The sequence below is a fragment of the Mesitornis unicolor genome, unplaced genomic scaffold (assembly GCF_000695765.1).
Source record: "Mesitornis unicolor isolate BGI_N332 unplaced genomic scaffold, ASM69576v1 scaffold30777, whole genome shotgun sequence".
NCBI lineage: Eukaryota > Metazoa > Chordata > Aves > Mesitornithiformes > Mesitornithidae > Mesitornis > Mesitornis unicolor.
In genome coordinates this window covers 53,839-74,387 of record NW_010196328.1, presented here as the reverse complement: position 1 = coordinate 74,387, position 20,549 = coordinate 53,839, and the positions used below count along the sequence as shown (strand labels likewise).

General features: G+C 36.8%; 1 protein-coding gene across 3 annotated transcripts in view; it reads right to left on the bottom strand.

Moving 5' to 3' along the window:
* Positions 1-20,549, bottom strand: part of STAU2 (staufen double-stranded RNA binding protein 2) — a 144,764-nt gene that overhangs the window by 83,577 nt on the left and 40,638 nt on the right. For all 3 annotated transcript variants that reach the window (XM_010188438.1, XM_010188440.1, XM_010188439.1), the window contains exons 7-10: positions 17,211-17,423; positions 14,046-14,183; positions 11,037-11,168; positions 6,911-6,971 (exon numbers count right to left, since the gene is read on the bottom strand). In XM_010188438.1, the coding sequence (XP_010186740.1) occupies positions 6,911-6,971; positions 11,037-11,168; positions 14,046-14,183; positions 17,211-17,423 (544 nt within the window). The remainder of the gene's footprint in view (positions 1-6,910; positions 6,972-11,036; positions 11,169-14,045; positions 14,184-17,210; positions 17,424-20,549) is intronic.

The window sequence follows — 20,549 nt, the reverse complement described above, 5'->3', positions numbered from 1 at the left end:
GTTTAACACCCTCATTTTTTAAAATAATCCATCACTGGATTTAAAAAAAGATTGTTTATAAAGAGATAATCAGTATTTTTGAAGCCGAAGAAAATACTCAATACATAATAATTAAAAACCTTTCTTTGAGATTATGCTACCTGTATTCACGTTGAATAAAGCCTTCTTTAAAGGGGTGTGGTCAGTAGGTCGAGAGAGGTTCTCTTTCCCCTCTACTCTGGCCTGGTGAGACCACATTTGGAATATTGTGTCCAGTTCTGGGCCCCTCAGTTCAAGAAGGACAGGGAACTGCTGGAGAGAGTCCAGCACAGAGCCACAAAGATGACGGAGGGAGTGGAGCATCTCCCTTATGAGGAGCGGCTGAGGGAGCTGGGTCTCTTTAACTTGGAGAAGAGGAGACTGAGGGGTGACCTCATTCATGTTTATAAATTCGTAAAGGGTGAGTGTCAGGTGGAAGGAGCCAGGCTCTTCTCAGTGACAGCCAATGACAGGACAAGGTGAAATGGGTGCAAGCTGGAGCATGGGAGGCTTCATGTGAACATGAGGAAAAGCTTTTTTACTGTGAGGGTTACAGAGCACTGGAACAGGCTGCCCACAGAGGTTGTGGAGTCTCCTTCTCTGGAGATATTCAAAACCCTCCTGGACGCGTTCCTGTGTGACCTAGTCTAGGTGATCCTGCTCTGGCAGGGGTGTTGGACTGGATGATCTTTCGAGGTTCCTTCCAACTCCTAACATTCTGTGATTCTTAAATTGTGCTACTTAAAATATATGGCAAAATCCTGTAGTAAAGCATTAAGCAGGAAAACTTCGACCTAGATATAATCCTGACTTCACTCTTACGTAAGTTAAAATGGGCAAAACCTTAAGAGGCATGGAGGACCTTCACAGGCAATACTTCCTCCATAGAACTGGCAGGTTCTCAACATGCCCTAGAATATGGGCCATTACAAATCCACTCAGAGTAAAAAAGAGAATTTATAAAACCAAATAACTATTTCAATAACAAGGCTGAAAAATGTAAATATTATCATAAAAAGATTGTATCATTTTATACTCCACTCACTGTAAAAGCCTATTTATACACTAGAATATTTTCAAATTTTGTTTTATTACCTCACTAGGAACTCAGAAAATGTCAGTCAAACAACTGAATAGGCAAATAGTATGGCTATTATGTTCTCAGTAATAGCCTACGCACAATCTTGCCTTGAAATATGAAGATGCAATCATTACCTACTTAACACAGCTATCTCTGGTATTTCTAAGTCACCAGCTACTGCAATATTCAGACATGAAAAGATGTTTTGTCATTACACAATGTCTGTCAATCAAAAGATCTGGTCTACATGACCTTAAACAAACTGATGTTATATAAAGTCACTCATTAAAATACTAGCTTATTTAACCTTCAAATAACCATGACACTGAAGGAAATACTATATAGCTCTTGAAGAAGTCAGGTCTTGATATCTGTGATTTCACTGGAACATTTTCTGTACAGCCAAAAATGAAATTGCAGGAGAAATCACAGGAGAAATAAGTTGTATATATTTCTGTAACATTTGTTCTTTAACTCATGTGAGGAAAGTGCTTTGAAATCCTCCAGTTTTACTCCTCCTTGGGAAAATAAGATTCTGGTAAAAATAAGACTTATTGTTTGCAGTGGGGAATTTCTACAGGAGGCTCTATGAAGCATTCCAATAGACAGATGAAACACCTACACCACTATTTTTACATGATAATTACTGCATCATTAGTTTCCAGCAATAGATCAGACTATCAGATAGCCTAAGATTAAGATGAAGCAGGTTCTGAAAAGAACCAGTCTTAATGCATAAGAGAGGACAGTACTATTATCACTAGAGGATCAGCAAATTTGGAGCAGGAGCAAATCAAGCTAGCGAGTTGACAGATCAAGGTGCCTGTAAAACCTGCAAGAAAATGATTTTCAAGAGAGTACGGTAATTAGGAGAGTGCCTAAGTGCAATCACAGGTGATCTATGCAGGCAAGACTATTCATTAACAGATTAACAGGGGAATGAGAATTGTGATGATGAAAACAAAGGCATGACCCACACGTAGAACAGACGAAAGAATGATCAAGTCTAGTAGACAAGGATGGAGAGGCTGCTGAAGCTAAGGAAATCAAGGGGGACATCAACAAGCACAGAACAGGTATGAGTGAAGACAAAATCAGAGGAGGAGAAAGCAGTGGTGGAGTAGAAGTCATAGAGGTAAGATGTTTGATGTAAAGAAAAGAGGATGGAGGACAAGTGGCTCAGCTGATGGAACTGCTCCCTGAAACACAGTGATGGAATAATGTTCACCTGACAGTATGTTGACTAAAAAACCCCACAAAACAAACAAAAAAAGCCACCTTAAACCAAACAGATGGAAAACTACTGTTCTTTGGCCTGTGTTTCATCAAATAAGTGGTGCTGTCAAAAAACATATAGATATGGATCTTCAGGACAAAGTTTTGTGGGGATGGTGGTTGATAGTTGGACTTGATGATCTTAGACGTCTTTTCCAACCTGTGATTCTGTGATTCTATGACTTATTTTTATAGAAATATGCTTAAATTTTCTCATCACAGAATTAAGAAACTCTTCAGAATACCTACTTGCTTTTTTCTCACTTTTTTTTTTTACTGAGAATAATTGCATGAGATCAAATATCTTTGTTCCTTAGGAGATCATGTGCTCCTGCTGCTCATTTACCATCTGAAATCATAATCATCTGTTGGTGACAATCTAATCATCTTCACAGTAACTAATTGTGATGTCACAAACAAATGATTATGATTTCAGGTGGTGAACAAACAGCAGGAGCAGATGTACTCTGAAGAACAAAGACTGTAAAGTCATGCACGAATCCCTAGTAATAAAACGTTAGGGAAGAAAAACAAAGAGTCTGTCCTTTACAGAGGTAGGATTGCTCTGACTGTAATATTTTTTATTATTAGTTTTTCAATACTTACTTTATGAATCCCAAAATTGCTGGAAACAGATAAAGGGAAATGATACTATGGTAAATTGAGGGTGGGGAACATACAGAAACAGTTAGGGTCATTTTTTACCTTCTTAGAATTATAATATATAAAAACACTGTTACTTTTTTCTTTAATTTTTACATATTTTTGTTCTTCATAGCTCATCTAGAGCTTCTTCTAGAACACATACTGTATGATATCTGTGATTACCCCATCCAGAAATATAAAACCCAAAATGTGTTCCCATGAAAATGCACTTTGCATTAGGATTGTTTATTTGTTTCATGTTTTGTCTTTCGTTGATAACTGCTTAAGTCAAACCCAGAGAGATAATTGAGCATTCTGTTGACAGTAAACATCTCCTCTAGGAGCTGCAAATGCTTGTGGTCTGCCCACAGTGTCTCAATGTCCTCTTCAGAAGCATCAGGGAAAAAACTAACTCAATGTTCTTGTTCTTTCACGTGTTAAAAATGTTTAAGATATTCCAAACAAACAGCTTCTTGTTTTGTCTTTAGGATTGTGAAATGAAGAGGAAAGGTAAAGAAGCAAAGCTGTGGGAAGAAGCTTTGCCAGTGAGTAGGAGGAACAGAAGTGAAGTTTGTTGCAAGGATAACTGCAAAAGTACATGGCAGAGGGGAACAGGAGAAGTTAATTTTCAAGAATATTTAATAAGGAACACTAAAAATGGCATTGAACTAGTACGTAGGAGGGTACAAACTGAAGGGTATTTCCCAGCCAAAAACTTACTACATAATAAGGGTATAATGAAATCTGTTCTTCAGCTGTACTAAAATATATAACTGTTCTGATTTTTATTTTTGTTGTACTAAAGTACACAACTTCACTTTACTATTCCAGGTTTATTTCACACAGTTTCAGATTAAAACATAGTGCATTATGCACAAAAAGAAAGAATATCTGCCTGGAAAAGGAAACTGATGCACAGTAGGTTGTCCTAACAGGACACAGTTGTTTTCCTGGAATAAAGTTACTGGAAATCTGAGCTGCCAAATCGTACACGCAGCAACCTCAGGGCCCAGATTTTCAAGACCACTAAAATTTATGTTTTAGGGTCACAACAAATGCAAACTGTACATTTCTTTTGTAAGTAAGGATACAGAAGAGAGGAAGCTGCTCCATTTCCCCTCCTTAAAACTTCCTAACATAACACTGACACTGCAAGAGTAGATACACCTACCTACAATCATTGTTCTTAAATAGAAACTAGCACATTTGTACCTGAAAGGATATGACACAGTGGAATTTGTTTGGAACTGCCTTTAAAAAATCTGCACTTAGAGGTGCATGAGAGATCATTCATGCAAATGGTCTCTTCTTTCATTCAAAAGGAGAAGACATGTCAAATTTCCTCAGTTCTTGACTGCAAAGCTCTGAAGTTATTTTGGTCTCTGAGGCCTAGGAGAAGATTAACAGGTGTGTGCAGGAAAAATTAATAATAATACTAGTTCCTCTTCAGGGTTTTTAATGCATTCCCTGTATGGGAAACACATAATATTCTACCAGAAGAGCAGCAGACAAAGTGCTCATAGGTAAACATGGACTGGCAGACCATCTCCCTGCTAAATATTAGCACAGCATTTCAACAAGCAATCTTGTCTATGGAAAACTGGTGAGAAATATCAAGTGATACTGTGTAGATCTTCTCCAAGGAAAGATCTACAGTATAGAAACTACTATGGTGGGTTTTTTATATAAAAATATACTTTAATAGAGTGCCAATTGATACAGCAGATTCATAATTCTATCAGAAATACCATTTCAGTTTAGCAATACCAAGAGAGGTTTCAATTAGAAACTCAAAGCAAGACCTATTAGCAATTCGTTCAGCCAGGAGTGATATCACATTAACACATTTAGAGAAGAAAAAATGCATTTCTAGGTTTTCCATGAATCCTGGATGAGACTGTAAGGTGAAGAAAGACTGGTCTGTCTTCTACATAACTGTAACATAGTCACTCTCCTCTAATGCCTTTATATGGAATTCACAGTCAAGTCATAAATTTTAAAGAAAATACCCTAGAAGATAAAGGCCCTTTACAAGGACCTTTATAAGACCACATATATGTTGGAACAGTACGGAACCCCCTTAAAATCTGCTTTTAGACCCATGTCCTTTAGATGTGTATAGGCAAAAATTAGAAGGTAGCACATGTGTGTGTCTGTCTCTAGTACAATCCTTAGTTGAGGGAGATCATGTTTGGGACCCTTAAGAAGTTCAGAACTCAACACAGTTCTAGAGAAGAATCTATGGCTCACGCAAAAGTGAAGGAAGTACTATTTGTATTGTCCTTATCAGCCTGAACAGCAAAAATCTATTTAAAAAGTCACAGAGGTCTGACTTATTCATTGCCTATTGCAGAGAAAGTGAAGTTGGTCTTCACCAACATGGTCTCTCAGGCCTTTATGCCTATAGACCCAGCTCTATCACAGAATCACAGAATATTAGGAGTTGGAAAGGACCTCAAAAGATCATCCAGTCCAACTCCCCTGCCAGAGCAGGATCACCTAGACCAGGTCACACAGGAACGCATCCAGGAGGGTTTTGAATATCTCCAGAGAAGGAGACTCCACAACCTCTGTGGGCAGCCTGTTCCAGTGCTCTGTAACCCTCACAGTAAAAAAGTTTTACCTCATATTGAGGTTGAACCTCCTATGCTCCAGCTTGCACCCATTTCCCCTTGTCCTGTCATTGGCTATCACTGAGAAGAGCCTGGCTCCTTCCACCTGACACTCACCCTTTACAAATTTATAAACATGAATGAGGTCACCCCTCAGTCTCCTCTTCTCCAAGCTAAAAAGAAAGAGAGAAACTACCAGTAGCAGAACCTGATCAGAGTCAGGGATCTCTTGAGAAATGTTCAGCCCTTACAAGTCCATTGTACCAAATGGGATATATCTTAGCATGCTGAGTCAACTGGCTTATGTCATTGTGAAGCCACTCCTATTATCTTCAAAAAGCCACAGAGATCAGGAGAGGTCCCCAATGCCTGGAGAAAGGCCTCATTAACATCAACAAAAAAGGCAGGTTGCTCGGCCTCACTATAATACCTGGGAAAATCATGCCATAAGCATTCTTAAAGCCATTTGTGGACACACAAAGGAGAAAAAAAGGTATTGGCAACAATCAGCATGAATTTACCAAGGATAAAAGTCAGCCTCAACAACCTGATTGCCGTTTATGATAAAATGACTGGATTTATGAGAGAAGGAAGAGCAGTAGGCATCATTTACTTTGGATTTAGCAAGGCTTTTGACATCTTGTTTTCCACAGCATCCTTGTATCCAAGCTGTGATATTAGAGTCTATGTAGATTAAATACGAGATAATGGAAATCTGTTTGAATGATCAGGCTTAGAGGACAGTGGTAAGTTTTGGGGGACCTAATAGCAGCCTTCCAATACCTAAGACAAGGTTGCCAACAAGATGAAGCCAGGCACATTACTGAGGTATGTAGCAGAAGAACATGAAATGACAGTGATAAACAAACAGGAGATGTTCTGACTGGGATAAAATGAAAAAAGTCCAACATGAAGATAATAAAGCATTGGAACAGGCTGCCTTGAGAAGCTCTGGAATCTCTGTCCTTGGAGAACTGGAAAAAAGGCATAAGTAACCTTGCCTGAACTCTGTACTGACCCTGCTTTGAGCAGGCCATTTAGAGGTAACTTCCTACAATTCCTTACAACCTGAAGGATTCAATGAGTAAATAAAAATCTCCTTGTTCTGCACTTATTCACACCTCTATTCACACAGAGGACACTCCAGAGTTAATTCATCTAATTGCAATAAAAACCCTAAAATATTTACAAAATATCATTTAAATTGTCTTGAATAATCCAAATCCTACACAAGCAAAAGGAAGTAAGTATAAGTATCAATTCAGAAAGTAATACTTACTGTTACTTGTTGGCTCAGGAAACCCAACATTCTGGCCATTCCAACTCTTGTTTTCTCCAAGCTGAAACAGGTAGAAAAAGACAAATCAGTAAAAAGCAAACTCCTCCTTAAACAGAATATTAAAGTTTATAAATTTAGTTGAAAGATTCTAAAGAGGGTGATTTGAGATTGCCACATCTGCTCACAAAACTTTTCTAGCACATCTTTATTTTTGTCTAAAATAGGTTATTTGAGGAATGTACCCTTCATGAATAAACATTAACAACTATTGCCTAACACTGAAATATAAATGTTTCCCCAAGGATTAGGCTCAACTGAATATGTTAACAAATCAGACTTAAAATCAAATGTTTTAAGCAGCTCTCAACTGAAAACACACACAGACAACGGAAAAATTACATTCTAAAACAAGAAGGTCCTAATATCTTCTTATGAAGGAATGCATAAACACTATAAAGCACTTTGGGTGTAATTTTAAAATATTTATTTGCTAGGAATCCATTTAGTTACTGAAGTGGAAGCAAAAAAAAAAAGATTGCAGTTTTCCATTATTTTAATATTGGAGGAAGTTAATTGTCTTTAAATTAATTTTAATATGTTTAACACTGGGTATTACTCAAACACTGAAAAGGGGAGCAATTAACACAGAAGATCAAAATAAGGCCATTCCTGAAGTCTACATAGTATAAAAGATGGCTGTAGACACACATAGATGTGGATAAACATGTTCAAGCCTCCTCATGAAGCTATCAATAAGCAGCTTAAAGAATGTGAAACAAATGATCCTTTTCAGATTTCACTGGGATTTTGTATGCAAACAGAAAACCTGGCAGCAAAGCAGTCTATATGCCACAACAAAGCTGTAATCATTTGCTCTGCAAAACAGAGTTGATGGGAAGGAGAATCAGTCAGCTGAAATCTGCCTCCGCATCTCAGAGGTTGTGTTAAGGCTGTCTAGATTACTATCATGTTGCACTGCAGACTACTAGATGATATGTTTTCCTTGGGAAAGAGGAGGGAAGAGCACACTATGCAAAGCAGCTATTCCAGTGATTGTTTTCCTGCCTTTCCCCATCATGTATATCTCAATATGCTTATAGTCTAGGAAACATGCAGTAAGAATGGGAGATACTTAGTGGAAAGGGAGGATAGGTATTAGAGCTGGTTCTCAAACTGGTCATCTACCTCCATGCACGTTAATTTCACATAACTCTTTTTATTCATATTATGAAGCAGATAATATGTATATTGGAAAACTTGGAAGATGACAGTTCCTTAAATGAATAAGTAATATGAAATCTATAAATACACTTCTATTTACTGTTTTCTGTTACAACAGCCTGGTTTTGTTAAGAATCCATACTGTGCATCCATAATATGATCTGAAAATCAGCACGAGCACAGTGCTACAATATGAGAAGAACATTCCTAACTCTCCTCACTCCTCTCTTTTTACTGTTTATTAACTTGATCATGATGGAGAACTTAACAATAATTCATTTATCAGTAAGTTATCCTTAGAGCTGCTGTCTCACATGAATGCAATCTACTCTGGTTTTCTTCTCTCTAAGAGAATAAAAGTGGCAAGAAGAAACAAAAAGACGGAAAGGTGACAAAATGAAGACGTTACAACTTTCCATTCTGACCCATAGAGTTAAAATTCTGAGAGCTGCAAAAAGTCTCCCAGGGCACTTTCAAATTGCCCACCTCAGGGCTCTGTACAACCATTACTGATTTCTTCCAAAAATCAGATTACCTCAGAAAAGAGCAGAGCCTTTACTTTTTTACATTACCTCAATTACCTGTTTACCTGTGCTGCCATCAGCAGCGTGTATGGCTCTTGTAATGCTCTTAGGTCTTCATTAAAACAATGAATACAGTGACATTTTATGCAGTGGGGTTAGGGAAAAAATGCTGAATTTGGTTTTGCTTTTTTTTTAAGGGAGGGGGAAGGAGATCAAGGACTCAGGGAAGTAGGGAGCAGGGGAAAGAGAAGTTTTCTTCTTTAAAAGCATCAAAAACACAAGCGAAAATTGTCCATTTAGATGCCAACTCGATACATCAGCTAATCTACATTGGGCCCCATTTCGGATTCAAAGAAAGGAACAAATATCTTCTAATGGTACATATTTATTGTGCAATTTATATGGAAGGAATTTTGCAATGCTTAGATTGGTAGAGATCTAAAGGCTATTTTCCTTCTTCTCCAGCACAGTTTAGTTTGAGAATTAAAATGCTTTCATCTTCACAAACTAACTTGTGTATCTGCTTTAAATATGTTCAGTCTGTGATATACAGAAGATAAAACCAGATGTTCTAGATATTTTATGTCCTTAACCCCAACAAAGCTATAAAAATTTGTTCTATGATCTCGAATACTCCCACTACATAAAATTTGAGTAGTTCACATTGTTTGGATACAGTATCAAGTTTGCTCTTTGTGTTCATGATAATATTAGGCCATTGTATGCTATTCTATTAATTCCAAGATCCCCACATCTGCAAGTATGTAACTAAACTGATTTTTTTAAAGACAATGCACTTGTAAGCAACAAATGTAGCGAAATGAAACAGCAGCACTCCTTTTTAGCTGATTTTTTTTTTAAGGATTTCAATGTAACCACAAGTTTCCACTGTGTAGAGCTCTCCAACGCAACTATGTTGTGGGCTGAATTTTTTCAGGCTTTATCTCTGAAAATTACTGAGTGAAAGTAGTTCAGCCAATTTGAAATCCAACAATGAAAACCTATGTTTTCCTATTAGAAAAAAAAAGTTGACTTTTCTGTTTTGCTTTGTTTTTCAAAAAGCCCTTCAGCCAAATTGGCAGTGAAGAAAAAGTTCAAACTGGTAGAAAGTATCTTCTACAGCAGAAAAGTCTTAGCATTCTGGTGAAAATTAATTACCATTCGACTCTGTCATAACCCTTTTTTTAAATGGCTATGACTGCACAGTGTGTTCTCACTAGGAACACCATCTAGCCTCCAACTACTCTGTTCAGAGTACTGCACACTTGTATATGACTAAGATATACAGTGAAAATTATAGTGAAGGTGAGCGTGAACAGCATACATGGAGCTGCTCCTCTCAAAGGAGAGGGAAAAAGAAAGAGATGAAGCAAGAAACCAGTATGGCATTTATCTATTCCTGGCTAGGAGTATAAAACAGAATATCTTTGGATGTATATGTATATGTATATGTATATGTATATGCATATGCATATGCATATGTATATATGTTTTGTTTGGTTTTTTTAAGAGAAAAAAAGGGTGTTTCAGAATAAATATATAGTTATATACTATATTCAGATTTATCATGTGGTCCTCAGAAAAGTCCAGCAGAATATTCTGCTGGCTTGAGCTAGCTGGTGCAGCCACAGCAAACATTTAAGCCATGATCAAAATATATACAGGCAGTGACTTTGCACATGACAGAAGCTGTTCAGAGTCCACAGCTTAGCCAAATGTTTTAACAAATATCTTTTCAGGATACAGAAGACAAAACCTTAACACCCAATTTTGGTTACAAAACCTTCCATCAATACACCCAAGACAGGAGAGGAGTGCTAAGTTGCTCATGACTAACATGGAAATACATACCTGCAACACATACAAATTTAAAATACAATTCCTTCTCCATTAAAAAAAATACACATTTTCTTTCTCAGTCATCAAACTTGAAATGGCCATTATTTTTCTAGAATGCTTTAAATGCTTATGCAAAGGCAAGACAAACACTGACTACTGTGAATACTTCATGTATGAAAATTAGTAACATCATTTCTCTCAGTCCTGTCAAGGATGTCCAAAAAGGGATAAAAGCAAGAGCCACATTCATCCTGATGTGTAAGTAGAAATAGGTGCACACATCACATGTACCCTGTTGCATGCGGACTATCTTCTGGAACTACATTTCTATACTTAATTCCTCAAAAACAGGAGGAGAGGCTGCACTTACTACTAACTGTAGCTATAGAGCTGTAGCTAAACAAAGGCTGATTTCTGAGAAGCAACCTCCTAAAACAGGGGGTGCCCAAGTTTAAACTTCTGTTCTTACTAAGCAATTAGCTGACAGAGCTAAGAATTCTAGGTAAGGGTAAAATGTGGGCTTCATAAAAATTAGTTCTCACCTTTTCTGGCTGGTCTTGAAGAGGAGTAGAGGCTTTGTAACCCAACTGTAGCAACATTGCTTCTGCTGCATTTCTTTTAGCTATTTTCTTGTTTGGGCCTGTTCCAGTAGTAATCTCATTGCCTACTTTTACCTTGAAAAGAAAACATTGATCACAATCACGATAAATGCAAGAGTCCTTAATATCAACATGTTGATAATCTTGCTGACCTACCAACAACCGTCCACTCTTCTGATGAAGATGCAATCTCAGAAAAGTAAGAGTAGATCAGAAGGGGTCTACAATACTGCTTCACACAGAGGAGCTTGTTTAGATTTTTCAGGTCCCCAGACTCATACCAAAGAGCTACACTTTTCTTTATCTCAGTGCACACACAGTTGTCTCTCTCTTCCATCAGCCTCTGTGTCAACTCCATTTTCCCTGCTAAACAACTCCCCTACTCTTGCTCCCCCTCTTTCCTAATGCAGGAAGCGCTACAGGATCTGGACATTCTCGTCCCCATAGGAGTGTTGCTACTTGTTCCTTGGGTTTGGTACCCATTCTTCAAGTCGTGAAGCCGTATGAGTCTGGTTTGTGATATTAGCATTGTCATTGCTATTCACTTATGCAATATTCATAGCTCTTTGATAGCTATATTTCATTCTGTCCATTAGGCCATTTTATTTGCCAAATTTTCTCTTAAAATAGCATACGGTTTCAAAAGTGTGTTAAAAAAAGGAAACCAAAATAAAATAGTCAAGGTGATCGGAACAAAAGAAATCTTGGAGGTCAAAGACCTGAAACAGTCTGAAAGAAACTTTAAAAACAAATGTAAAAACAGGCATAAAATTGTTAAATAAATACTAAATGTTATTTAGTAATTTATGCTATTCAGTAATTATTCAGCTTCCTCAAATTATCATGTATAGATTTTCCTAAAAGTTTTATTTTTTTTACTCAAATACCAATTAATTCTACATACAAAGAAGAGGTTTTAAATAAATGATAATGATCATGAATATCCCTTCTAAGTACATATATAATTAAACAAAAATATTGGACTACCTAAAACAGAAATATTAATAATCTTGAAATAAAAACCTTATCTTCTATGCAGTTCTGCAAGCACAATTAGAAAATAGCCAATCTGCTGCAAGTTTATATGCAATAAAATTGAGGGACTTTAATGGGACAAGACAAAATGATAATTTATAACATAGCTTACAATAAATCAATGTGCTGCTATTTCTCAGACCTGTAAAACTGGTTTAGCTATTATTATAACCTCTATCAAGGATTAAAGGTCTGACTACAAAGAGAAAGAGCTTTCTGAAATTAACTTTGAGAACAGAACACCAAATAATGTCATCAGAGGTTTTCTTCTGTTTATCTAGTGGTCAGAACAAGTAATTGAATCCATTTCATCACATCTAAACTTGCTCTTTGTGTGACAGATAAAAATGAACATATTATCTCTGGATATTTTACTTCCACATTCAATTAAATTAAATGAAAACATTGTTCAAGTAGTTTATATAAAGGCTTTTTATTCTGATAAGGTTTTTTACATGTCATAAGGAATCCACTGAGACTTCCTGAAGGAGGGAGAAACAGCAGTATGATTTTAGTGTGAAAACATCACAGAAGGCTAAAAATGGGGCTACGGTGTTTAAAAGTATACATAATAAAGCAACTGGTCTATGGAAATTCTTTGACTCTTTCTTACACATGTCTTCCCAGACAAGGGAATCTTCTAGATAGTCACTGCTTTTAAGATTATTATTTTTTTTAATTAAAACCAAAGATTGTGCCATTATTGAGACTCCTCCAATAGAAAACTGAATCCTTAGCCCATCTTTCTAATACTGGACTGCATTACAGAGTCCTCTTCTAACGCCTCACACGACCATCTCTAACTGTGGACACTCTCATAGGGGTCTGAGCAAAAGAAAAGGGATGGTCTGTGATAGGATCACTCTTTTTCAAATAATTCCATATAGCATAAAAAGTTGGAAATCCAAGTTTATACTCATAAATCAGATTCTGCAACAAAAAGAAACCAACATCATCTTTTGCTTCAGAGAGAAAAATAATAAAACATCAGTAAAGACCACTAAGGCCCAAGGAAATGAAGACTGCTACCCTATCTTGATTGACAGGAAAGAGGAATTTAAAGATTTAAGTGAAAACATACAATTTTTTGAGAAGGAGGTGCTGAACATCAAACATTCTGCTTGTGATCAGAAGTGACATTTTGGTGTGGTTTGTAGACAAGTCAAAACATGTTCAGTTGTGCTGTTCTGAACTGTTCCAGCACAAAATTACCCCTGAGTGAAAACACAAAAGAAAAGAATTCTTTCCTGTTCCTAATCTTTCTTAACCTGCTGTTGTGTTACCTAACAAAATATCATGCTTATATCAAATCTTTGTGAATGTTCTTAATCTAAAAATTAAAGAAACATTCATTATCTACTGTTTTGGTACTAAGTTTAGAGCCTCTAACTGGACATGCTAAAACACGTGACGGCAAGGTTTTTTTGTGGTATTTCAGACATGAACACAAAAAACTGAAAATCTGGGAAGATTTATGACACACAAATATTTTTAACCAAAATGCTTGGTAATATGAAGATATTCATACCCATATTTCAGAATACTTATTTGTATTTCAAACCTCTGATCAACAATGGAAAAAAAAATAAAAAAGACAGGTAAAAGTAAATAAATAATGAACCATCACAAATAAAGACAGAAGCCATCAGGTGAAGTAAAAATAAGAAGAGTACAAAAATGCAAAACCACTACAAGAAAATCATCTAGAAGGCACGTAGCCTAATTGCCACCTGTTTCACCATGAGAAAGAAGAAAGTTTAGTCCTTCTGATACTCTATTTCATACTCCTCTTGTATAATTGACCATAAAGCAAAGAGCTAAACACAGAGGGATCCGCTTCATATTATGTCACCATTTTGTTTGAGTTTGAACATAATCTCGCAAGGACGCTATCTCTAATGCGACAGCAGATGATACCTGCATAACAAACTCTCGACGGCGAGGCATTCCTCTCTCTGAAAGAAGAACATACTCTGGCTCCTTCTCCTTTTTGGCCTGTTGGATCTGAGCCAGACGACTGATGGGGTTCATTCCTTGACCATATTCTGGTCCAGTCTAAAACAGGTTTAAAAGAAAGAACCATTATTTCAGCATATATACATACAACTATTATGCTGCTTCAATAAGTCATTTACTACGGCTACCTTTTCTTTAATACCCCTTTGAGAGAATAAGAAGTAAATTTCTTCCCATCTTCCAATCATGAGAGAGAAGATAAGAATCCTCAAGCTCAAAACTGTGGCAAAAAATACCCACCTGCTGTCTGCCACTGTTGCAAGTAGCGTGCATACCTAGCAGCTGTAAACTACCAATACCCTCATCTACCTACAGAGGTCCTATGAAGATGGATGAAAATTAGCAGATTCACCAGTTAATTATATCTCACTGTCCTATTTCCATGACCCTTCCCCCATACCATTTAAAATAGATTACTACAATGCTGGAACATGCAGTACACTAAGCTGTGGGATTTACATAGGGACAAAAAAGATTTGCCATATAACAAGGAAGCTGCCTCTCTCAGCCTTCCTTCTCAGTGCTCCTGCCTTCCATCCTACATTGCAACTAAAGATGTTGAAGGTTTACTCTACATGTCTTAGGAATTCACCCTAAATATACTTCCATATAGTGAAGCAAGGGAGGAGTATCTCCAGTGGCTAGAACTGTTGCAAATTGTGAGCCACCCACAAAGTACTTCAAATGCTTAACAGACAACAAACCTCACAGTAACATGCCAAAATATGGGGTATGGCTGATCTGATGGTGGGGGAAACAAAAGGACTGAGAGATTGGTCTGTCCACAATTACACAGTCAGGTGAAAAACTACAGTCCTACCCAGTTCTGAAATCCTTTAAATATGTTATTACTCACATGGCAAATACACTCTCAAAGCAAATAGCTATGAAAATATTTGTTTGTAGATCTTAAGGAGAACAAATAAAGACCCCAAAATAGTTATCTGAAATCATATTTAACTGATTTATATACCATAACACAAAGAATGAACTTGCAAATGAAAACGGAATTTGAATGTAGAACTCTTTTTATGTTATCGAGCTGTTTCCCTTTCATAAAGCCATTTGCAGAATATGAGAAGATCAGCAGTCATGCTTTTTTAAGCTTCTCAAATAAGAACAAAGAAGTGGTCCAGAACCTAAAGAGATGATTGGCAACTGAAGGCAAAGAGGAGAGAGGGATATTAAATTAGGAAAGCTGTGCAGCAAGTCCTACACAGTGTAACTGCTGAAGTTGTTAGAGAAGATGTAGGTGAAAGAATTAAGACAATGTCATGCACAAGGGCAGCTGTGTGGGCAAGACGCCAGGCAAAGACAAAATGCAGAGCAGGCTAAATAAAGAGCAGACCGTAAGATATAGCCTCATAAATAAAGATAAAAATAAAAAGAAGTAATTGTCATTTTTCTAATGCTCCAAACATGCACAGGACAAATTAAAAGAAATGGGCACACTGAAAGCATTTCAGAAGTTTGGATATTCAAATAAAAACCATGTACATATCCAGGTTATTTTGATTATTAACACTTCTTTCTAATGTGACCAACTTTGGATAATTCAATTTAAGACTGTAATGGTAAATGGTGTATGGTAATATAAGAGATTTTTACATTACTATACCCTTAATGTTTCTTGAGAAAAAAATTCCAAATCGAGACAGCCAGAGCCAAGAGCCCTGTCAGATCTTGCAGCTCTAAAGCTGCATTAATGCTGATGGTTTTCCATTAAATAATTTTTTATTCTCATTTTTTCCTAGAAGTTTTTGAGAATTAAGTCCTCAGAATTTCAATAGGAGCTAGGTATCTAATTAACCTTGGGGTTTTTTTGAAAAATCACTCATTCTGTTTTGAAAGCAAATGAAAAGAGGAAGATTATTAAGTCAGTCCTTTGTACATTTTCTAAACTCAGTTTTGCACTCTCCAAAGTATTTGCTTATTTTAGATGGCATTTCTGTTGGCCGCTCCTACAGAACTCTGCACTCAGGGCACTGAGAACACAGATTTCTAATGGTCATACTTTTAGTAAAGTAAGTACTGATTTACTTAGTTTTACAACCTATCAATGTAACACTTGATGAGCACTGAGTTCAAGCCATACTGGTATAAGGTTGCCCAGCATAACATAATGCAAACCATTGGTATAACATAATTCAGAAAAACTCTATCATTTTTTTTAAACTAACAAGAGAGAAATACAGGAAAAGAGAATAAATTTAGGTCCTAAAACTATATTCTGAAGCACAGGTTTTGAATCTGAAGGTTTCCTGTTTTTTCCTGCAATTCTAGTTTCAAAGTTCCTGATCTCCTTAACATGGGGCAAAAGCAACTCTGACACCATCAGTGCAGAGGGAAGCAAGAAGCATATTAATATCCCCTGAGATAGGGCACGTTTTAATGTAGGGATGGTTCAAAGTCCACAACTCCTCTATGGGCTGGTCTCCAGTCAATTTTCTATCTGTATGTGAGAGCTAAAGAGCATTATCAAACACAGGCACATGAAACAAAACACGTATTGTCCTTTGTCGCTTGACAAGTGACACACTAGGCATAGATAGCAACACACCCTTGGACTTCTTTCAAAAACCAAAACACATTGAGGCTGAAGCCAGAAAACTGCCAAACCTAGTTCCATGAGGGGAAGAAGCTAGCCTGTGCACCATTTCCCCATATATCTACTATTTCATATATCTCTCTCCCTTTTCGAACTGGGGAGGGGGGAAATACCAGGGAGAGAACCACCACAAATACTTGCAGGACCTACCAGAGAAGACGATGCTAAAAATTCAGATGGCTATATAGAGCTGCTTGGAGGGTTTTATCCTCCACTAGACTTGAACCGAACCCCTGAAGACTTCAGTGATGCGAGCTCAGTTCTTAAGCTGAGCACCTTAGAAGCCATTATTTTTCAGAGTTTCACAGCATTCTCAGAATTTAAAAAAGTACAGGCATACTAGCCCAATCAAACAACTAACAGTAACAACAGAAAATTACAAATAAGCCCTTACTGGTTTAAAATCTGAGTAACTTTCTGAGCAAACTTGCTTAATTCTGTCAAAGGCAGACACATACCTTCAATATTGTTTTTGGACGTTTTTTAAAGTAAAGTTTTGGCTTTTCAATGACAGGAAGAGGAGGAAGTTTCTTAAGTTCTTGTAGGACAGCCATTGCAGCACGTTTCTTTGAGAGTTTCTTACTGTTGCCTTCTCCTTCTGCAGTGAATTCTCCTACTGTAACTCGTGTAACAAAGCTCTTCATGTGAGGAGGTCCACTTTCTTTAATTACCTTTCAGGGAAAAATAACTTTGAGTCAAATCACTCTATAAGAATGAAAATTAATGTTTGTATTTCTGCAATGTACCTACTACTCATGTAGTTTTCCCACTAATTGAAGGCACCTAGATGGGTTTTCATAAAATCTGGAGAAGTATTAATGACAGCACCAAGTATGAGAACACAAAATTAAGGCTAATTAAATAAAGCAAATCTAACCATCATATTCAGCATTTCACAGAAAATACAGTAGACCTATATTTTCACAAATATTTATGCAGTAACACAATACACAACAATAATGCATATTTAAACCAAGGATGCTGGTTTTTTCCTTGCGAGGTGCTTCATGTACTAAAGAAATACAGTTCATTAAGGTCCCCCAGGCTCTGGCTATTTCTTTACATAAAACATATTCAAAACTATATTTATATGGCATCTCTTCAACTTGTTTTTTCTATTCACATTAAAACATAGGGTGTTCACACATGGTCCCAAAATTCAGTCTTAGAGACCTGTACTTTAATGCTGTCCCAGCTGCAAGCAGCAAGCCTGTCTCAACTCTTACCTTGTGAGAGTACACAGCTAGGAGTGATATCCCATACATTTGAAAGGCTGACATAGGCTTGCCTCGGCAACTCCCAGCTGCCCCTCCCAACTGTACCAAAAGGAATTATCAAAAGAGCCACCATAACTCACACAAAAGCCAATTAGTTCTGAAAAGCTTGATTTATTCATTCCCTCCCAAACATATTCAGGATGACAATATAAAAACCCATTTGAAGTACCTCTCCACTAGTAAAAGTTACAATAACATGGAAAAAAAAATGAAGTTCTGAACGCTATACCTTTCTTTTCCTCTTTTTCTGTCTTCATTTTTACACATAGACACATCTCCTTATAGGAAGTCAAACCATTACAAAGCATTTACCAACAAATCACAGCACTGCAAGTGCTAAGATAGCCGTCTCTTCATGTATGCACCATTTACTAGTCTGGACAATGTCTATCAGGAATTAGAGACCTCATTTGGGAAAAGGTTCAGTTATTTCGTTTGATGAGCAGAAGCTGCTACCTAATTTAATCTTTGTTACATGTAATGTGTATAAGGAGACATTAGAGCATCTGACAGGCACCTCTTTGTATTATCTTCAAAATCAATACAACTGCATATTTTTTCAGTAGGTGCAATTACATCAACCCATTTGTTGAAGAAGTGTAATGCCTGAGTACAAGTGGACTGAAGTAAAAGTGTTAGGGCCTTCCTGGTGCAATGACTATATTTCTAATGGGTTGAAACCTTCAATCTTAATATTATTACAACATGTTTCGTATTAAAGTTCTTTTTATCAAGGTCATGTCCCTTGCATTATTTAGTTTTGCTGTTATACTGTAATGAGGTCTCCTTAGGCTTGTATTTCTTTTTTAAGCTCTTTTGTGGCAACTTCACCCAGCAAACACAATTATCACAGCATTTATCAATAAAAGGACACAAAATGAAAATTAACAGACAACTTTGTCCACATTTTCCCAGAATAAGACGACATCTGCGCCAGCCTGGGGTTTTTTTCTGTTGTAGTCCAGGAGCGTTCCTAATCTAATCCAGGTAATAAATTGAGAAGTGTTTTCAAGATTCCCTCACTTGTAACTTGCCCACTAGTCCTTCATGGTGTGAGAAGGCAGCCGTGTTTCCCAGGCACTGAGCCACGGGAAGCTGCCCTGCCTGCACCAGAGCTGGGACCAGCCCAGCAGCAGGATCTCCCGCTCTCAGACACAGTCCAGCAGATGAACACCTTCACCTCACTGCAGCGTTTCCCACTCTGTTTTAAAGGCCTATCTTAATCCATCCCTGTACATTGTGATCCAAGTATTACAATGCTTTGGCTGTAAACATGGCTATATTAACCTTACTAAGGTCCTTAATCTTTATGTGGTCGTACTAATACCATTATATAGGTGTTTCTACTTATATGCAATATAATGTATTAATAAAATATACAAGAATGTCTATACTGACCAGATGAAAAAGGACAAAATAACTTGCTTAAGAAATATAACTGCTGAGTTCCCAAAATATTCTATATAAGCTTTTTCATATATATATATATAAATGCACACAAATATATATATGAAAAAGAATGTTAATACAAAACCAGTTCATATTTTCACATACATGAAACTAACATATTCTGCTGTGGTTTTCGTATTTTAAACTTTTATGTGTGTGACACAAGGTAAATAATTGCCTGGAAAACATTCAGAACTGTTTCTTTGTTAGTGTGTAAATGGAAAAAAGTCTGTGTTGTCAATGGAATGAACCCCATAGGATTCAGATGGGATCTGGATCAAGCTAAACATCCACATTTGGTAATTTAGGAAAAAAAACATTTACTTAACAATATTTTTGGTTAACCCCAGATTTTAGATCTTTTAATTCCACATGATTTCTAACAGTTGTGCTGCAAGCCTAGGGACAGAAAACCCTATAAAGAAATTCAACTATATACATTAGTATATTAAACTATTTCCTTAGTTAAAAGATACAACCCATGGACCAGATCATAGCTAATTTAAAGCTGAGAATTTGATTAAGGGTGACAGTTCAATACAATTTTCTTTTTCTGTTCCACTGATTTAAAGAGTAACTCCAGCAAGAGAAAACACATGGGGCCAAAACACATCTAAGGTCAAGTTACATCAAGAGTGAATTTGGCTCAATTTAATGAATCATGCTGACAAATGAAAAACAGCAGTGTGGTTACAATGAAAGAGCAATGCTGCTTCAATTATTAATGAGACTTCAGGTAGAAAATTCAAAAGATTATGACAAGATTAAATGGATATTTTAAAAAAATAGAGGAGACAAAAAACAAGTCAACAAAAATATGTCACCTACATCCGTGATTATTTCGAAGTTTTAAAATACCCATATATTTCCATGTGCATGTGCAGGCAGACATACTAGATCTTCCCAGTTAAAAAAAACCCCAAAAGTCTGGACATTTTATTAAAATTGGAGTGAGGAAGGGTGACCATCATGCAAAACCCAAATGAGAGCTACTCAGTATGTCAATCACCCAGTCTGAAAGCCTTAATCCCCAGGAGAGCAGGAGCCAGACGGGTGTGAAGCTTCCTGCTG